This window comes from Delphinus delphis, chromosome 10, assembly GCF_949987515.2.
Source record: "Delphinus delphis chromosome 10, mDelDel1.2, whole genome shotgun sequence".
NCBI classification, from domain to species: domain Eukaryota; kingdom Metazoa; phylum Chordata; class Mammalia; order Artiodactyla; family Delphinidae; genus Delphinus; species Delphinus delphis.
This window is the reverse complement of record NC_082692.2, coordinates 30,517,108-30,536,401: the sequence shown is the minus strand read 5'-3', so window position 1 is coordinate 30,536,401 and position 19,294 is coordinate 30,517,108. Positions and strand designations below refer to the sequence as shown.

Sequence of the window (19,294 nt, the reverse complement as noted above, 5' to 3'; positions counted from 1 at the left end):
GATTCCTGTGCTTGGAGCAGAGACTGGTCTGTTAAGCACCGGCCAGTGCTGGTACCCAGCGCATCCTCAGGGCATTCCTAAACGACGTGCCAAGCTTGAAAGACTTTCCCACTGGAGCACCCCAAAGGGCAGAGGGAACTCGGCTCCTTCCCCACTCTGCGCCCCCCAATCTGCTGACGTAACCCAAAACAACCCCACCTCTTGCCTGGAGAGCATTTTCTTGTCTCCTGTTATACCTTAAAATTAATGTGAATTTTCCTCCATAGTGTATCTGCTTTGGTTTTAATATAAAAATAACGTCTTAACTTACTAATATCAGTTCAATGTCCCTTTTTAAAGTCCCTCCCCCATTTGTTCCCTTCTTATATTTCATGCCTTCCTATCAGCTGAGCTTGATTGTCTAATATATAACATCTCAACCAGTTCATAAATTTCTGCTTTTAATATAGTCTGAGTTACCATTAGCACAGGCCACAGGAAAATACCAGGCTGTCCCTTCTGCATTCAGGCTTTTTGGAAAGATTTACTTAGGAACAATTTATCATTTAGTTGCAATTTTTAAAATAATCTTAATTGGCCACATATGTTATCGAATAAAAGCCGGTCTCCTAGCCTCTGCCTCTGTCCGCGTGGTCCCACCCCACACGTGCGCATGCGCACTGCATGTTGCCAGGATGTCAGAAAATTATGCCACCCTAGGCAGATACCGTCACAGGAAAGCCTCCCCCTGATTTAAGACAAGATTACTGATATTGAAGCTGTTATTTTTAGGAGGGAAAGGCTGTTGCTTCTAAACCTCTGTCCCTCTTTTTCCTAGTTCCTCCTGTCTTAATTGTGGCTCTGTGTTTTGGTAGCCATAAGTCATTAGTGGTTTTTAATTTCTCTGAAACTGAAATAAGGTCTGAAAGGGTGGATTTGTCCCTTTTTCCTCCTTTTCTTCCTTCTTTTTTTTTTTTTCTGGCTAATCGGAGGAACGCAACCACATCTGAAGCCACTTGGCTCATTATGAATTTCATGGAAACTGATTCTCTGAAAGTGTTTCCATATGTGTGTTCCCCATATATCCCATCCTCTCTAAATGGGAGCACAGACGTGTGCATGGGCTGGAAATGGCTTCAGGATGTGACAGAGCAGTCATATGACCACCGCGGCACTGTGGGTGGCCCCTTCTGAAAGACACGGTGTCCTGGGTGCTGGCCTCCTTCCTGTGGCGGATCTGGTTTCAAAGACTATCCACCCTTCGTAGCCTTTAAAAAGTTCTTAATCAAGGCCTAGCAAGAAGATCTCTCTCGTTTTTCCTCCGTTTCTGTCCCCCCTTCACCCTTTGGTTTCTTCCTTCTCTCTTACCCTCCCTCCCCATGCACACACGGACACACACACACACACACACACACACACACACACACACACACACGCACTGCACATCTATGGCCTCCCTCCTTCTCACCGAGAGGAAATGTATTATTCCAACCATATCCTCAAAATTTGGGTGGGTTTAAGGGATGGTTGAAGTTTCTGAAAATTGCCAGGTTGTGCGTTTTTGGCTTTATTTTTATTTTTATTTTTCCTTTTTCTCTCTCTTTCCTTCAGCATAGCATACTTTCTTAGCCTTGGGATCAGCTGGTCTTTCAGAATTTGTGAGGGTGCAGTGGAAAAGTACAATTCATTACAACACGGAAAATAAATATTTATACTGGATAGTCGAGGCACTTTTCCTCTCTTTTGCAAAACCGTGGAGCTTGCTGGTCTGACCTCTCATTATCTTCAAAAAATCGATTTCAGATCCTCATTTTGCTGCTTTCTTCTCCATCAACGTGATCCATTACATTTCTCCCACGGCGGGTATATTTTTCCACCCATTGTCTAATGAAATTAAAAGTAAAACTAATTTAGTGATTGATACTTGATCATTTTAATGTGAGGGGACAAATTCAGGGAAAGTAAGAAAACCGATGTAAAAAATCTCTTAAAACCTCAATGTGGAAAATGCAAAGTAATGTTCTGCGTAGAGTCCAAAGTTGATTTTTAGGTAATGTTTACATAGCATTTCTGCTTCTGTCATGTTGCTTGCTTGGGTCTGTGCTAGTAACTGATCGTTTAGTAGATGTTTTGGAAGTACGCGTCTTTTTTCAGTGCCATACCGTGAACGAGGTAGGGGAGCTGCTTTTTTTTTTTTTTTTTTTTTTTTTGGCTGCACAGTGTGCGGGGTCTTAGTTCCCTGACCAGGGATCGAACCCGTGCCCCCTACAGTAAAAGTGAGGAGTCTTAACCACTGGACCGCCAGGGAAGCCCCTGCTAGGTAGGATCTCAAAGAAGGATACACGGTTCCTCTTCTTCATTTGCTTTCCCTTTAGCTGGAAAATGAAAATGCTTCTCTAAAACCAGTGATGATACTTTAAAATGCATGGAGTGGTAAATTTACATCTGTAAACGTTGCAGATGTATAGGGTAAAGAAAAGGTGATAGGGATTTGTATACCTGGGAAGTCCTTGTGTAGTGGTGAGCTTTGAAGGCAGTGCTTACGTACCCGGCTCTGGCAGAGAAAAGAGAGGTGGCCGTGAGTCTGGGGATGAGCAAAGCTGTAGTGAGGGTTCTGAGTACATGCCCCGCCCCAAAGAGGCATACCGAGCAGGCGTACTGCTCGTACCGAGCAGTAGTGGGACGTGACCGTGGAAGAGTAGAACAGAGGGCTCTGACTATGCCAATAGCCTCACCCTTATTTTCCGCACCCCCTTTGCAGAGCTGCTCAGTCACGCCTGGTGAAGGGTGGCTGTGACCTGTGCTGGGTCGGGATGACACCCTGTGGTTTCAAGGCTCTGCCTCTGTGTGGCCTGAAAAGGTGGAAGATTTTCCCCTTCTGTGTGTGTTTTCATAGAATGCAGATCTCTGGAAGCTCAAGGCCGAAGCTCTACGTTTCCCCACTGGCACGCACTGTCAGGGATGCAGACAGGGAGTAGCACACTCGGGCCTGAGACAGGAGGACCACGTTTTCATCTCGGGATGTCACGCAGATCCACGTGTCTCCAGGGTGCCATCTCTTCATCTATAAAGGTCATCCACAATTCTGGATGATGCTGACATACTGGCTCTATATACTACCTAGAAATTCAGACAGGAAGCAAGCTTTCCAGCCCACTCCAAATAAACCACGTGACCTTAGTGGCAACAGTTACCTTGGGGTCCAGAGGGAGAGGAGCATGCTGACTCGCCTTCCCGCAGGCTGTACCTTTCTGGCCTGGCTGTCTTTCTCCTTCCTCTCTTCTCCCCGTGGCTCCCCAGTGTAGACTTACACACAGATACGGGCTCTCAGGATATTGGGGACAGCACGGTGGCAAAACAGAGGAATCCGTTCACTAGTGGCAATCGCCATTTGCGGGCCCCTGTCTGAAACGTGAGGTCAACTGATGTAACAATGCTCGGGGAGAGCTTTGAACACCCTTTAAAGAGAGCTTTAGGAGGTTTTATAGGTATGGAATCGTATTTGAGTTACATTTTAGGTTTGATGTCAGCATTACTTAATGTTTATTATAATATCTATTTGCTTGATGCGTCAAAAATGTACCAGCTGTTGTGCGGAGTTCCTGATCCCCCAACTAATTTACTTATTTGTTGATTTATCCATCCCTTCATACACTTATATTTAAAAAAAATTTAAGTTCTTATAATATAGACAGTTCTGAGGGATATGAAAGGAAAATAAATCATCTTTACCATCCAAAGCTTACTTTGTAGTTGGAGAGCACAGGCTACGAAACAGCTAATAATTCAGTAAAGTAGTGGCTGAGGGCCCGAAAGAGTGACATGGAAAATAAATGCTATTTCGAACAGGAGTGAAATAGGAAATTATATAATAGAGCAGTTGGGAAGGTGGCAGCCAAAATGTAGAAGGGAAGAAGATTCTTAGAGGAGAGCGGCTCTGTGGAGATCTCATGTATTATATGTTCCAATAGAAAGGATGCTGCGAGGGGGTTAATAAAAAGTACCCGGACGTTGTTATTTGAGATTTAGTGTGGCGACAACTCCCACCATTTGGAAGGCCTCGATGAAGCTTTGAAGTTAACGCCTCATTGCCGAGAAGCATGATGGCTTTTCATTCTGTATATTTTTGCCCTTGCATTAAAAAAGGGCAGAGGACTCTGCATTTGCCCATCTGTGTTCCACCTGGATTCAAGGCCCCTTGTCCTTTTCTCCGCCCCGACCTGCCCTCCTTGGCTGGGGCGTGTAAATTCCACTGCTGAGAGGGGGTGATACATGGGTACGATGTTTCCTAGCTGACAGCCCCGAATGGCAAGTACCCTGGTCTGCTATTCTTTTCAAACTCCTATTTCCATTCTTTTGATAGCTCTCCTGGCCCATTTTCAGCCAACCATAACGTCTTGAGGGTCTACTGAATAAGAAAATGCATGTGAAAGTACTTGGTAAAGGCCTAGAAACATCAAGTATCATTGTTATTAAGCCCCAAAGGGGAAAACGAACAGGGATTAGACTATCACTGCCCTCCGCAGCTCACTCTAGTTAAGAGTCAAGTATGACCCAAGATAACTCTCCTTAGCCATCGGGGTGTGGAAGGCACTGAGTGGAGGCTTGCAGGCTGCAAGAATAAAAGATCAGAGCTTCTCTTTTATTCTCCCTTATCTTGGTTTCACTCCTTTCCCCTACACTTTCCACTTGCTTGGGAGGCCCAAGAGACCTGGTTGGGTGAAGGGAGGCCATTTCGTTTTTCCCCATAGACTTTGGCGGATAGGAGCAAGAAATTTTTACTTTTTTTTTTTTTTTTTTTTTTGCGGTACGCGGGCCTCTCACTGTTGTGGCCCCTCCCGTTTCGGAGCACAGGCTCCGGATGCGCAGGCTCAGCGGCCATGGCTCACGGGCCCAGCCGCTCCGCGGCATGTGGGATCTTCCCAGACAGGGGCACGAACCCGTGTCCCCTGCATCGGCAGGCGGACTCTCAACCACTGCGCCACCAGGGAAGCCCAGAAATTTTTACTTTTAACATTGATTTTATTTTTATTTGAGCTGCCGGGCATTTTATTAATATATTCTTCCCCAGGTACACTGGGTTGTGAAAAACTGCTGCTGCTGCCGTTTCAATGAGCAAGGTTCTTGCAGCTCTATTTATGATAACTACATAAATCTGCAGCTGTCTGACTGGCTAAGGGTGCAGCGAGCAGTTGTGGAATGAAATGCATCTGTAGGGAACCAGCAGGTCCTAAGGGAATCAAGCCCTTGACCTTGGTCTCATTCACATTATGCCACGAACAACTGAATTAGTTGCTCACTGTTGAGCAGATTAGATCAACAAGTCCCGAAAGAGTTTTTAAATAGTGTCCCAAGAACAGTAGCTCTCATTGGGCAACACATGGGCACCAGAAGAACCTACTTAAATATTTCTAGGCAAGTTCATTTCGGCAGATAGGCTCGTAAGACAGCAAATGTATCTGTGGTTGTGTCCACCGAATTCCTTAAGGGTGACTAAGACTGCAGAGCGGTTAGAGGTCGAAGAGGTCTTGTCTAGCTGCAGTTCTGCCTCTCTGGAGCGTTGTGATTTTTGTAGAGCACATGGCTCCCTTCTCCGCTTAGCTTCCCTATTTGTCAGCGGGTTGGATTAGGATCATCTAAACAGTCAATGAGGGGTTTGGATTTGTTTTTCACTGGAGTACCCCAGACTAGCAGAGGAGGATAAATGGGTACCTTAGGGAATCCGGGGGGCATAGTTTAAAGCTTCACAAGTGCAAACTTTTGTTGAAGTCATTTTTGGTTTGTCTGAAAATTCACCCAAGTGTTGCACTCTACTCCACATCACGTCCATGTTTACTGTACAGCATACGCTTGTCTCCATGCTGGGTAAAACGAGCCTATCAGGAAGATGCACCATGTTTATCTTGGGCTTCAAGTAACTCCTGGCAGTGCTGGCTTTATTTAATCGGTAGGTTGTAATCTGGAGTTTTAAACTGGCTCTAAGGCTACAAGGCAGATCACTGGGGCCGTTACTGAGCTTCGGCATTACATTTCTAAAATTAGACTGGGGTGAGAGTACTTTTAGAACTCTCCAGGCTTTCATCCTGATCCTTTTAGTAAGTAGATATTATATTTTCTTTCCTTTAGTTGATATAATATCCAGGTCTATAGATAGTTTGTAGCTGTACGTAATGTGGCTGGTGACATGGGTATGAATAGTTTAGGACACAAGGTCGAAATAACCTGAGAAGATGGTCTAAAAGAAAAACTGAGTTCTTGTACAGAATGGAGATTAGAAGTACAGGTACCACCCCATTCAATGAAAGAAAATTTAGTTATATCCTTTGCTTCTATAATAATTATTATAAATAATCGAAGGTTAGGAAGGGGTTTAAGTTCTTTCATTTTAAGTTTAGAATTCCTTCCATCTCCCCATCATTGATTATTATATAAGAGCTCTCACATGATACTGCAGCAAGTTGTTAAAATTTCTTCCTACAGAACACATTGCAGTGTAACACGAAATAACTAAGTTCTAGAAAATTTTATTTTTTGTAACATAAAAATTACCGTATCATCCCTTTAAAGTCCTCCTGAGCTCTCTTTGCCCAGAAGGAGTTAATCCTCAAGACATGACAGTCTCAAATGACTAGAAGTCATTGGTCAGAGTTCTGTAAAGCCAGCGGAAGTTTGTTGCATTATTTTCTGTAAACCACAGCCAGAGCTCATTACTTGAAAGACGAATGTCCATTTGCATTAGCGGGCATTTAGAAGCCAAAAAGGTAGAGTGATCCTGGCATGTGATGGATAATAAAAACATCAGACAAATGTATCAGGTACAATCGAGAAGTTGGGGGTGGGAGGTGGAGAGAGAAATTCAAAACCACACTGGAGTTTACTGGCAGGGTCCCCACATAAAGGGTTTTAATGAGGCTTCTGCCTCAAAATCAGGGAACCCACCTGGAATTTTAATTATGGCCACAGTATATTTTAAGTATAAATACCCACGAGAAGCATTTTTTACATTGCTGAGCCTACCTGTGTGAGCTCTGTGCTCCCGTGGGGGGAAAACGCTGGTGTTGTCAGGGTGCCGTCTTTCCATTTGAAATTGCTCACATTGTTCAGGTACTACAGAAGCACAGGGCAGGGAGATGGCAGATCTCATCTGGCCCCGTTGGCGATTCTGTCCTAATCACTTCTTGTACCTTTTCACACCTGAGCTTGTCAGAATTTCCTATTTGGGTGGGGTTAGGGAGAGGCCAGCGGAGGATGGAAGAATTTATAAAAAGCAGAGAGTAACTGCCCAGACTGTGCTAGTTTTGGTTTGTCATCTTGAAAGTGTTTGCTTCTGGTATTAGAAGCTGCTCACCAGCTTTTGACTCTCTGCTTATGGGCCTGTGGATTCTGGGAAGGTACTGTGAGGGGTGGGACCTTCTCTGCCTCCCCTTCCCCACCCCCAAGGCCGTTGCTTCTCCTCCTGTCTTGGGATTCACGGTGATAGAACGTTAGAGCCGGAAGGGAACTTAGAGCTCATCCCCTCATTTTACAGATGATGACACTGCCACCTCTGACTTCTGCCTCTGGCCTTCCACTCTCAGTAAGAAGAGCCAGGCAGGTGAGACTTTTCACAATTGCTGGGCTGGGCTGGGTGGGGCTGTCTGATTGGGACTGTCCGTGAGTGAGAAACACCTTGTTAACGATATATTGCTTTGAAGTAGTCACTTCTTGCTATCAGTGCACATCACGGCACTTGACCCGAGCATTTTATAAAGAACACAGGCAGTGTGCATTTTAACAAAAAATGAACAACTCTCGATCAGCACCTTGAAAGAAAAATATTGGGATGATTCGTTTAATAAATATTATAGTATCCAAGAACGTGGCTAAGAAAATGGAAGCTGAAGAAGTACCTGCTCACTAAGACCTTCAAGAATTACTGAGTGCTTTTTCTCTTACAGACAAAAGCGGTAGGAAAAGCAAATGTGTGAGATACAAAGGATTGGAAGATTTTAGGTGTGAACAAAATCTTAAGAACACTGGTATTATAAACAGCTTGTCACAGTTCTGTCAGTGTTAGAAATTCACAACTCTGTCTTTAAAGATCACAACTATAAGTTTTTGGCATTTCCGAAAACTAATTTCCACACGAAGTAGTTTCTAACTGTGGTTTCATAAGTTAAGTGCCAGAAATACCTATTAAGGAGGCACCCTGTTAGCTTTAGAAGTTAAAGGACTTTACATTTTAGAGGAAAGCTGTCTTTGCTTCAGGTTCCCAGTTCAAACTGGCCTGAAGCTAATTCTGTAGGATGTGGTACAGGGATCCGGAGGGTGGATGGTGAGGTACCCTCCTGCTTTATCTCCTCTACCAGCGAGCCTTTCCCCAAAGCTGCTGTTGGCACGTGGCCTTAATCAGGTCCTACTCCTCCCATCAAGACTTGAAATGCAGTGATTCCTAGGTACCAAGCCTTCCCCCCACCCACTTTCAAAACCTGCTAGTTTATGACCCTTGGGAGAATTTCTAAGGGTCAGACACTCCCTATACACCCCCAGATAAGTAAGATAGTTCCAGAAAACATTGAAATCTAGTTAGATTTTTTTTTGAAATCTGTTACCAAGATGAGGAATAAAACAGGATTTCACATTATTTTAAGAGTTGAAGTGATAGGCCCATGCTAGGGTATCTTTTTGACGTTCCTTCATTGACAAGGGGCCCTGCTAAGAGTACCCAAAACAAAACGGATCACTTTGGAATTTCTTTATATTGGGTTGAGGAAAAGAAACGTTGTCCGACTTAGTAAAAAGGTCACTTTCAAATATCTGAGGTACAACAAGGAACAAAAAGAGAGGGGAAAAAACATCAATGAGGATTCAGTCTTAAAGTCTGGTGAGTGAATCTGTCTGATCAGAGTGTTGGGTTGGTTTACACACACGACCTAGCACACATTTGGGCTTTTAAAGCCCTTTGGGATTCTCTGGGGGTGAAGAACTTGAGGCTCAACGCTGCTAAGACTGTAAAGTGAAAAACAAACAAACAGAAAAGCCCCAGAAGTCTGTGTAGTGACCGGTGCATTTGAAAGTCTGTTTGTGGCTTGCTGTTCCTTTGGGGGAAAGCTGAAGTTTTCTTTCTTTTCTTGTAAAAAAAAAAATAAATTCTTTCGTGATTTTAACTGCTATTTACAGATGTTTCCCTCCCCCCTCCCCATCTTCTGTTGTAATTTTTAGGTGCTTCAGAACTGGGCCCTTTTTCAGACCCCAGGCAGTTCTCAAGCATTTCATCCCTCACTGAGAGCCGCTTCTCCAACCCACGAATGCACTATCCAGCCACCTTTACTTATACCCCGCCAGTCACCTCAGGCATGTCCCTCGGTATGTCCGCCACCACTCACTACCACACCTACCTGCCACCACCCTACCCCGGCTCCTCCCAAAGCCAGAGCGGACCCTTCCAGACCAGCAGCACTCCATATCTCTACTACGGCACCTCATCAGGATCCTATCAGTTCCCCATGGTGCCCGGGGGAGACCGGTCTCCTTCCAGAATGCTACCGCCGTGCACCACCACCTCCAACGGCAGCGCGCTCTTAAACGCAAACCTGCCTAACCAGAACGATGGCGTTGACGCCGACGGAAGCCACAGCAGTTCCCCCACCGTTTTGAATTCTAGTGGCAGAATGGATGAATCTGTTTGGCGACCCTATTGAAACTTCCTCAGCAGTGGCCCAGCGGTCTCTGGGAGCCACATCCCAAACGTACCAACATATACATATATAGAGAGTGCGTATATATGTATATCAACTAGCCTATCTACAAAGTGCCTATCTTTTAGAAGGTTTTTTTTTTTTTTTTTTTTTGTCTTGGCATTCACTCACTCTGTCATGATCTTGCAACCCTCAGAGGGTAGCTCTTGAGAAGCAAGAGGCCCAAGAGAGACAATCCTAATCAGATTTCAGATCATTCTCTCTTTAAACATGTACCTTTGCGAGCAAACAAAGGAAAAAAAGGTACTTTTGTTGCTGTTGTCATTTGGTCTGTTATCCTCAGTAACCTGTTCAGATGCCAGTTCAGAGAGGTGGACTCCAAGTTCAGGAGGAAAAGCAAAGACGCTTGTCCCCTGTGCTTTGAAACCACACACCCTCACGGTGCCGCTGTGTGTGGACCAGTGCCCTCGGCAGACCCACTTACACAGCCGGTCCAGGTGCCCGCGGAGGGAAAAGGGGCAGAAAGAAAGCTTCCGTTCCCTTGCCATCCATTCAGAGTAACTGTTCCAAACTTCGGCTTTCACACCTTCTGCAAGTACTCATTTGAACTGTTTGGTTCAGTTGTTTTTATTTTAATTTTTTCCTACTTTAAGAAAGTGACTTCAAAAAGTACCGATCAGGATAGATTATTTTATTTTACCTTTTTATACTTTTTTTTTTCCTTTTCCCATTTAACCAAAAAGAAATCCGATCCCGAACTGCCCCCTTCCCACCTAACCCCTTCTTCTTTTATGCAAAACTGAAAATGGCAATACCTTATTATAGCCATAATGGTAGAGATAGTGTTTGCGTTTGGCTGTGTGTTATTTGTCTTCTTTTTTTTTTTTAAATTATGAATATGTGTAAAATCTGAGGTAACTTGCTAACGTGAATGGTCATATAACTTTAAAGATATATTTATAATTATTTAATGACATTTGGACCCTTGAAACATTTCTTAGTGTATTGATATGTTGACTTCGGTCTCTAAAAGTGCTCTTTATTAAATAACAAATTCCTTCAGTGGGCTAGAGCCATATCTGAAATATTGCTAAGCAATTTCAGTTCATCCAGACACAATGTGATTTTTAAAAATACTTCCATCTCCAAATATTTTAGATGTAGCTTGTTTTTGTGATGTATGAAGGAAATGTTATGTTAGTTCTTTTCCGATCTTTGATTGCCTCTAACACAGCTTTGCCTTTTAAAAAGCAATAATCAGAGATTTAAAAAGCAACCCTTAGTCCTTTATCACTTATGTTGCTCATTGTCAGCATAAAATGCTGGAGTGATGTGGTTTCCTAATTTCTTTGAAATAATGATGACTCTTGTCATATTAAAAAGACAAGCACAAGTGAATCCTTGAACTGCAGAACAATGTTCTGTGGTTTCAGAGTTAAAGCAAAACTCGACATCACCAGTGAAGACGTAGTCAGCTTAAAGCCACACATGTGGCTGAAGGATCAGTTGTGATACACACACGGTACAGGAAAGCAGAACTGCTCCAGGGAGTGTTACCCAAAACGCCTTACCAAACAGTAAGTCAGGGGAACCCAAATCTGCCTTAGCCCCGGGCCCACCGGCAGCTTCCCACAGAATTTGCATTTAAAGGAGCAGAGTTAAGTCCTTGTCTTCTGGGAGCAGGGTCCTCTGAAGGAGCAGGCAAGTTCCAGCAGGCAGCTGATCTGAGAACATACAGGCAGTGGGGACCCATAATACAGCCTCTGATATTCATGTTTCTCACCATGGGGGGGCGAAGGGAAGGCAAAGCTAGGTGGAATTTGGTGTCTACTACTGCGTATGAATTTGAGCCGAAGCCCTCCTGTCGGATGCACTTTGACCACTCCTGGCGGCCACGTGGCAGATTCTCAAGTGTGGATCCTTGATCCAAGCCAGGACCACTTCACGACACCACCAGGCAGATCCCCACCCACCTCCCCCACAGGTCAGGGCCCTTTCATTTAAAGCTTGTGCCCGCCCCCAGGCAGAACCTTTAGAGATTTGCCTCCGGCCCCAGAGGCCCCTTGCTCCCGGGTCATCGTCCAGCCCACCTCATAGAGCACCAAGCATCTTGGGACGGCTCGTGGGCCATTGGACCTGTGCTCCTCGCCTGGGAATTCACCCTGACTCCTCCTAATAAAGATCGAGGGGAAAACCAAGCCCAACCAAAACAAAACACTTTGCCTTCTAAAGGTTGTATACCAAGTATGCTTAGATAAATAAGCCACTTTCCTATTACTGAAGATGGAAGTAGTAATTGATACTATTTATTATTTGTGTGTGGTAGCTTGAAGCAAGCCACTGTCCATTTATTTGTAAGTGTAAAATATGTGTGTTTGTTTCAGTAGCACTTAAAAAAGCCAGTGTCTGGTTACACATTTCAATCTTAATTAATTGACAGAAAAATGTTACTGCCAGTGCCAGCTGTACCCTATTTAATAAAAAAGGTACTATATCTGTACATTCTTTTTAATGTTGAAAGGGCTTTTTTAAGTTTACAGTACACATACTAAGTGACTTGAGGGATGCTTTTGTGTTGAAATGTTAGTATAGTGGCTGCAGGCAGCAACCCAGAAACACTTTAAAGGTTTTCTTTTTTTTTTTCTTGGGAAAAATTCAAGCACTTCTTCCTTCTCCCCTCACTCAAACCATTCCAATGGGGTAATTTACATTTCTTAGATCAAATTCAGCCCTTTTTTAGCCCGGGGGTTTAAATTTTTCTATCTTTTTTTTTTTTTCTTTTTTAACCAAATCCTTAATTTGCACTGGGTCACGTGTATGATTTGTGATTTCAAGACCAAAGCAAAGCCTTACTGCTACTGTGGAACCATGAACTAGCCAGCACTCTACTTCCTTCAGATTAAAAAGGCATGGTTTACAGCGTGACCAATACAGCCACTTTTTTAACCTGTTCTAAACTATGTCAGAGTTCCAGGACAGGTACCGAAGCTTTAGTTTTTTTGTGTGTGTGAAATGACATCCAGGTTGGAACTGAAAGACTCAACAGATCAGCTGTGGTTCGCTCTTCAGGCCGTCTTACCCCCACCAGGGCCTTTTAAAAGTGAGCAGAGAACTGTACACCATTGGGGCCCATCCATTGCAGATTCAGAGGGGAAGAGATGTATGTGCTGGCTGAAAGAGTTCCCTCCATTCCCAGGAAAGGGACTGACTCAGAGTCTAGGTGAACGCATGGAAACACAAAGCATTAGCAAAAACAAGAATTATACCTATGACATTCGAAAGAACCATAATAAATAAAATAAATAAAAGACGACTCTTCCAAACCTTGAATTTGTTGTTCTTAAAAAGATAACACGTTTGAAACATATTTTCTATGTGGGAATTTTTTAGATGTTTGTTTACTTCATGTTTACAAATAACTGTTTGCTTCTTCATGCAGTACTTTGAAATATATCAGCCAAAACCATAACTTACAGTAATTTCTTAGGTATTTTGAATAAAATTCCATTTTTTTTGGATATGCTTTACCATTCTTAGATTTCTGTGGAACAAAAGTATTTGTAGCATTTTGTGTAAATACAAGCTTTTCATTTTTATTTTTTTCCAGTCGCTGTTGCCCAAGATTTGCTTTCCGTGCACATATTGTACAAATTCTGCTTTGTGCCACAGGTCATGATTGTGGATGAGTTTACTCTTAACTTCAAAGGGACTATTTGTATTGTATGTTGCAACTGTAAATTGAATTATTTGGCATTTTTTCCATGATTGTAATATTAATTTGAAGTTTGAATTTAATTTTCAATAAAATGGCTTTTTTGGTTTTGTCATGTGTGTACACTGGGTCTTTTCTCATCCGCGGTTTCTTCTCTAGTCTGACACCTACTCCTGCATACACCTGGGCACTTATTGGTCGTAGGACTTGCCTGGGCTGGATGAGAGCAGAGATCCTATATTACTGGTGAGAGGAAAACCGTCCTGGTAAGCGCTGGGCTCTTGTTTTGGCCTACCCCGAGAGAGGGGTGGGTGAAGAATCTAGCAGTGCGCTGGCTTCCTTATCAGCCTGTTGTCTGAAGGAAGGAGTGCTCACCCCATCCTTGGGTAAAGCCCCTTATTGCAACCAGGGGGACGAGTCAGGGTAGAAAGACAGCAGCCTCGATGGTTCCACGCTGCTAATCTCTGGGCACATGAATAGGGCCGACAAGTGAACCCTTGACTGTAGTCACAAGAGCTCAGGCAGCCCAGCCGTAGGGGGTAGTCTGTTTGCCTTCTGACATCTCTTTTGGGTTCTTAAAAAGAAAGTCAACCAAAGGCAAGGATGAGTGAAAACGGACCTTGGCCTGGAGAGCTCTAGCCTCAGAAAAATTCTACTACTAGTGAGGCTAACTCTAGTTTGGAAACTTTTTTTTCTGGGCCGCTGTTTATTTTTGGTAAGTCCCTCCCCTGCGAGAAGGTCGAGGGCCTGGGGTAGAGCGGTTGCTTGCTTTCTGTCCCGTGCTGTCCGTCCGTATGCCTTGACTTATCACAGCTCTAGAGAGGGACGGGGAAACCTCGGTGCCGACAAGCGCAGTCACTGGCGGGGGGCCCACATCACGCTAGGAGTTAGAGGCTGCCTTTTAGATCTGCTCATTCTTACCCCTTTGGCACTGTTTTCTGAGAGACCTTGGAAACAGCTCATTTCTAAGCCTGGGAGACATCCTAAAAGCACTTGGGTGAACTTAGGCCAGGGAACTTGTTTGCAACTCTTTGAGGATGTATATTTATTTATCCTTTTAAATTAAACATCTGTGTGGCTTTAAAAGGCACTGCACGGGAGGTGGGCATGGTGGCCTTCTCGGCCTCTCCAGCTTTCTCCCGCAGCAGCAAATCACTCTCCTCCTCGGGGTCTCAGTTTCTTGGTTTATGGAAAGGCACTGGGCTAGACCTTGGCGCTACCGACACTTCAGGCTGGATAATTCTTCGGCGTGTGTGCAGGGAGGACTGTCCTGTGCATTGTAGGGTGTTCAGCAGCGTCCCTGGCTTCTACCTGCTACATGCCTGTAGCGTCCGCCCAGTTGTGACAATGAAAAATGTCTCCAGACGTTGCCAGGTGCTCCCTGGGGGGCAAAATCGCCCCGATTAAGAACGACTGGGCTAAAGGCTCTAACTTCTTAGGCTTTCTGGACAGAGCTGGTGCGAGAATACGATGCTCATTGAAACAGGACGGCCAGATAGGAGACTGAGGGACTCCCCAGGGATGGAGGCCCATCCGCCTGTCCCGTCCCTCCACCTCATGGCACCCCGAGGGCTGTATGTGTCGGGACAGAGGCTCCTGACTCTCCAGTCTGCACTTCCTCCATCTTCCCCGCTTCCCAGGCCCTGCAGCCAGCGAACAGCACGGCTGTGGGGCTTTGCTAGGCCTGGCCGGCTGGGCTGTATTTATCATGGCTGCTTCTGTTTCTCACTGGAAACGACAGGCGGAAGAAGAAAGCAATTTCTCCAGTGTTTTTGACCCTTTGTGCCCCCTGCCCCACAAATATTTAATCATCAGACATTTCTTGGAGAGTGGGTGTTTCCTGTTAACTCGATCCCGGCCGAGACTGGCCCCATAAACACCTCGGCTCTCCGTCGCAGAGTTTATTTGGCTGGGAAATGGGTATTGCCGTGTAAACAGGAAGCCCCCTGAAGTTATTATCTACAGATGCGGTTGAAGAGCCACATGTTTATATTTATGGGATTTGAGAACAGTCTGAAAAGGCCAGGGAGGAGGTAGAGGAAGCCCTTGTTCACAGGGAGGGCAGGGCCCCCAGATCTGCACGTGTTGAGTTTTCATCCCCTCTGGAAGTGGGTGGTTCGTTGCACTGACCCAGCCAAGAGCCAGGGTACAAATGCAGGTACCGGCTGGTCTGATGTGAGCAAACAACCCTACCTAGATGATCAGGTTAACAGTGGGCAATCCAGTTTCAATCTCTGACCTAATCACTTAACGCCATTTTAGAGACCTGCCCTAGGAAACAGGGTTTTTTTTGGTGGGGGAGGGGAGGGGCGGGTGGTATGATAAGACCGCTATCTTACAGGCTCTAAGTTTTTCTGGGGACAACTGACTTCCTCCGTTTCGGTGAGTGGGGGCCAGCTCTCCTGTGAGACCCCAGGCAAACACACGCATCTGCTCCTCGAATCGGGTCTGAAGGGCTCGGGAAGGATCCTTCGAAGGATGCCTGAGCTGTCCGGGTGTTGGTGCAGAGAACATGTGGGTGACAACTGGCTGCTCACTGGCGCTGTGGGTACCGGGCTACTCCAATCCCTGCTCTACCACCTCTGCTCTTCCTTCCTGGGCTCTCTCCTTGGGTCTGCAGAAGATGCTTAAGTAAGGCCAGGTAGTAACCAATACATGGATGGCTCTCATTTAAATTATGAGCTCTGAGCAAAGGCGAGGGCATCTCCCTCCTCCTCCAGCTTCTTTGTGGCTCCCCCGGGGGCTTCACAGCATTCAGTCGGGAGGCCTTGGAAATGAAATTTTTTAAAAAGTTATTCATCAAAATTTGGCAAAGGATCTACTGAAGATGTAAAGGGCAGTATACTAAGGGGTGTTTGTGTGTGTGTGTGTGTGTGTGTGTGTGTGTGTGTGTGTGTATGTGATGGGTGCAGGCACACCTGAAGGGAGGGAGGCGGGGAGGGAGGAGGGTGGAGGCATGGGAAGAGGTGCCCGAGCAACCTTCAGGGAAAGACGAAGCTCAGCACACACACAGATACCCCTTGACACAGTATTTATTTGCCTCAAATTCTGCAAAAATCACACCATCCCACAAGCACCTACTCTTCTTCAAATAGGTTATTTAGAAGGGACAGGGGCCACTGGATGCCTCCCTGAGATGTCAGGAGCACGGTGACATGGACATCTGAGAAGGGTTATTACTCATTTTTGTAACGCATTTATTCACAAGCGTTTTGTGATTCACCCGGCCCTGCTGTCCTGGACAGACATGCTCAACCAGTTGGAAAGCAGAAGGATCAAGTTTCTGGAAACCCACTGAACTTTTACTAAAATTTATTTTAATTTCATTTGCTTATTATCTTGTTGCAATGATGTCTGACCACTCAGTGGGGCTTTCTGGAAAACCTGCTTTATGTTTTAGCATGGCAAAGGTAGCTCACGTCATGATTGCTGTCTTTTTGTCCCAGGTCTTTCTGTGCCACTCCACAGCCAATAGGATGGAAAGAATCCCACCCCTGCCCCCCACCCCCCAACCTGTCATCCTTATAGAGAAACCAAGACCATCTAGCAAACTGCTAAAAAAATGGGAGGGGGGAGGGAATGGGGACAAGCAAAAGTTCTTCCACACAAGCCCTTCAAGAACTAGTTTTGTCTTCACAACACTAAATGAGACCAGAACACAAAATTGCAACAAGGTCTCATGTGACCCTGTACTCCTTCTGCCTTGGGACATTTCTACTGGAGAACCCAAAGTACCAGGGGTAGCCCGGATGCGGGGATGGAAGGAAGATAGAGTGAGATCAGTGGAGTCAGGAGATACAGGATACAGTGGCAGAGCTGAAGGGGGTCTTTGAGAGCTGAGGGTACCAGGAACTCCCAAAATGCAATCGGATGATGGATTGATATAAATGTGCAAATGTCTCATTTAAAAACAGCAAAAGCAAACACACAAAACCGCATGACATGTGTAATCGTGGGAGCCTTAATACAACGGTTTTATGATTTAAATCTCCTTGGACATCCTTTCCTTCCTAAATTAGGTCATTTATTTTTTTTATAACTGCATCCGTCTCTGACAGTGCAACAACTCTGGCCAGTTTCACTTTCTGTTTCTCTGTGAGTTTCTCTCTATTCTCTCTATTCTTCTGCCCTGAAACGAGAGGAGCGTTTTGTGGGAATCATGACATATTCCAGCAATGTCTTAGACCGATTCTGTTTTTCTCTAACAGTCATTTAGTATTGAAATCTTGAAAATCACAATGACCTTTCTCCTTTTAGCGGTGTGCTCAGGGAGTCTTTCTGGGTGTGGATTTGGGGGCATAGAAAATCTGACTCCTTATCAAGATCTTATTAGTGGTTTTACAGATGAGAAATGCAGAGACAATTACTGAATGTAATTCTCCACCACAACTTCTGGGACACACTGGGAACTCAGATCATGCGGGGAGAGACCGATGGACCAAATTTCATTCTTCACGGGCGTCAGAGGGAGAGAAGGATCCAGGAGGGAAGAAAGGGCGGAACGTTAGCAAGGAGTTAAGTGGTTAATGGGAACTCAGCTTTTTTTTTTATTGGCTAATAAAACCTCTCAGGGTTTTTCATATTATACGGTTCCTTCAGGCTCCTAGCCCAATGCTTAAAAAAAGCAAAAGACAAAAACAACAACAAAAAAGCTGGAGCCTGAATACCGATGCAGCTCCGGTCTTGTTTACTTTTTCATTTCCGCAGTTGTAAAAAAAAAAAAAAAAAAAAAATTTCCTCTGGTAGTTCAACTTTATCACACAGCAGGAGCGGGTCAGTGTTTGAACAACTCCAGTGATTCCTGCCTCCCAGTGAAAGGAAAAAGTACACTCCATCTCTCTGTTTCAGAAAGAGACCACGATGCAAATGACAGATGCATTGGGAAATTTTTAAACGAAAGCCTGGGTGGGGAGGGGGCGTGAGTAGGAGCGAGGGCAGATATTGAACCGAAACCCATCTTTGGGATCCTGGATGCAAACATCTCTGTCCTTTTCTTGCCAGTGGTGCTGTTCTCCCAACGGAGCAGGATGTTCTTGTTTTTAATAATAGCCAGACCAGATGCTAAATTCTCCTCGGCAACATGCTGGAGAAGTGAGAAGGCAAACAGCTGATTCCTGTTAAGATGAACACCAGGAGAATAAGCCAGAAAGTATGAGAATTCTCTGGAGGTTTTTGCTTTGTAAACCCCCGTTTGGCAGGGAGATCACAGAATCCTAGCTGAAAACACAGTCTGTCCTCCTGCACCCGTGCCTCCTTCATGCTGCTTGCTGGGGGCCTTTGAGTCTCCTGCCTGCTGTCCATCCAGCTCTTTTCTGAGTTATCCAGAGGACCGGCTCCCAGGTGCCCCGGGAGGGAATAGTCGGAAGCCCCGAGCCCTTTGGCTTTCACCGACTATAAAAAAGTACTCATCAATAGGAGGGAATTTTTTACTTGCTCCTTGCCATAGAAAATAGTGAAATCCTGAACCCAAGCCAATAATTCTAAAATGGCATCTTTGTTCCATCTTTTTCACTCCCTTCTTCCCCCTGTCAGAGTCCATCAAATCTCGCAGTTCTTATTTTGTTTTAGAATACGCCACACATGTAAGACGCTGCTTTCTTGTTTCCCGGGGAGATGCCAGAGCCACTGTGGGGCTCTGTGGGGCAAGGCTGCACACTGCTGCCGGCTCATGCCACCCAGAAGTTGCTTCCCAGAGAGCAGGGGTGCCTGGTGCTCCCTGACAGTCTCTCCTCGGGGCTTGCAGGAGTGAGAGAAGGAAGGGACGTTAGGAGCAGGTAGAGAGGCTCGTACCGGTAATCAGGTCCCCAAAGTCCTCCTTATGGCCTTTCTTCTTCCCATCATCCTCCTAAACCCTGGTCCTTCCTTTTCCTGCTGGCCGCTCCCTCCCCTGCAATGCACAAAGGACACCCCAGCAACTATTTTCTCA

General features: G+C 45.2%; 1 protein-coding gene across 4 annotated transcripts in view; it reads left to right on the top strand.

Annotated features, from left to right (window-relative positions):
• RUNX2 (RUNX family transcription factor 2) overlaps window positions 1–9,749 on the top strand; it is a 208,445-nt gene extending 198,696 nt beyond the window's left edge. For 3 of the 4 annotated variants that reach the window (XM_060021724.1, XM_060021725.1, XM_060021726.1), the window contains one exon: window positions 9,181–9,749. In XM_060021724.1, the coding sequence (XP_059877707.1) occupies window positions 9,181–9,659 (479 nt within the window). In that variant the 3' untranslated portion in view covers window positions 9,660–9,749. Of the gene's footprint in view, window positions 1–7,507; window positions 7,574–9,180 lie in introns of all 4 variants that reach the window. The other variant, XM_060021723.1, reaches the window with a different exon arrangement.
• Window positions 9,750–19,294: the final 9,545 nt, after the last annotated feature.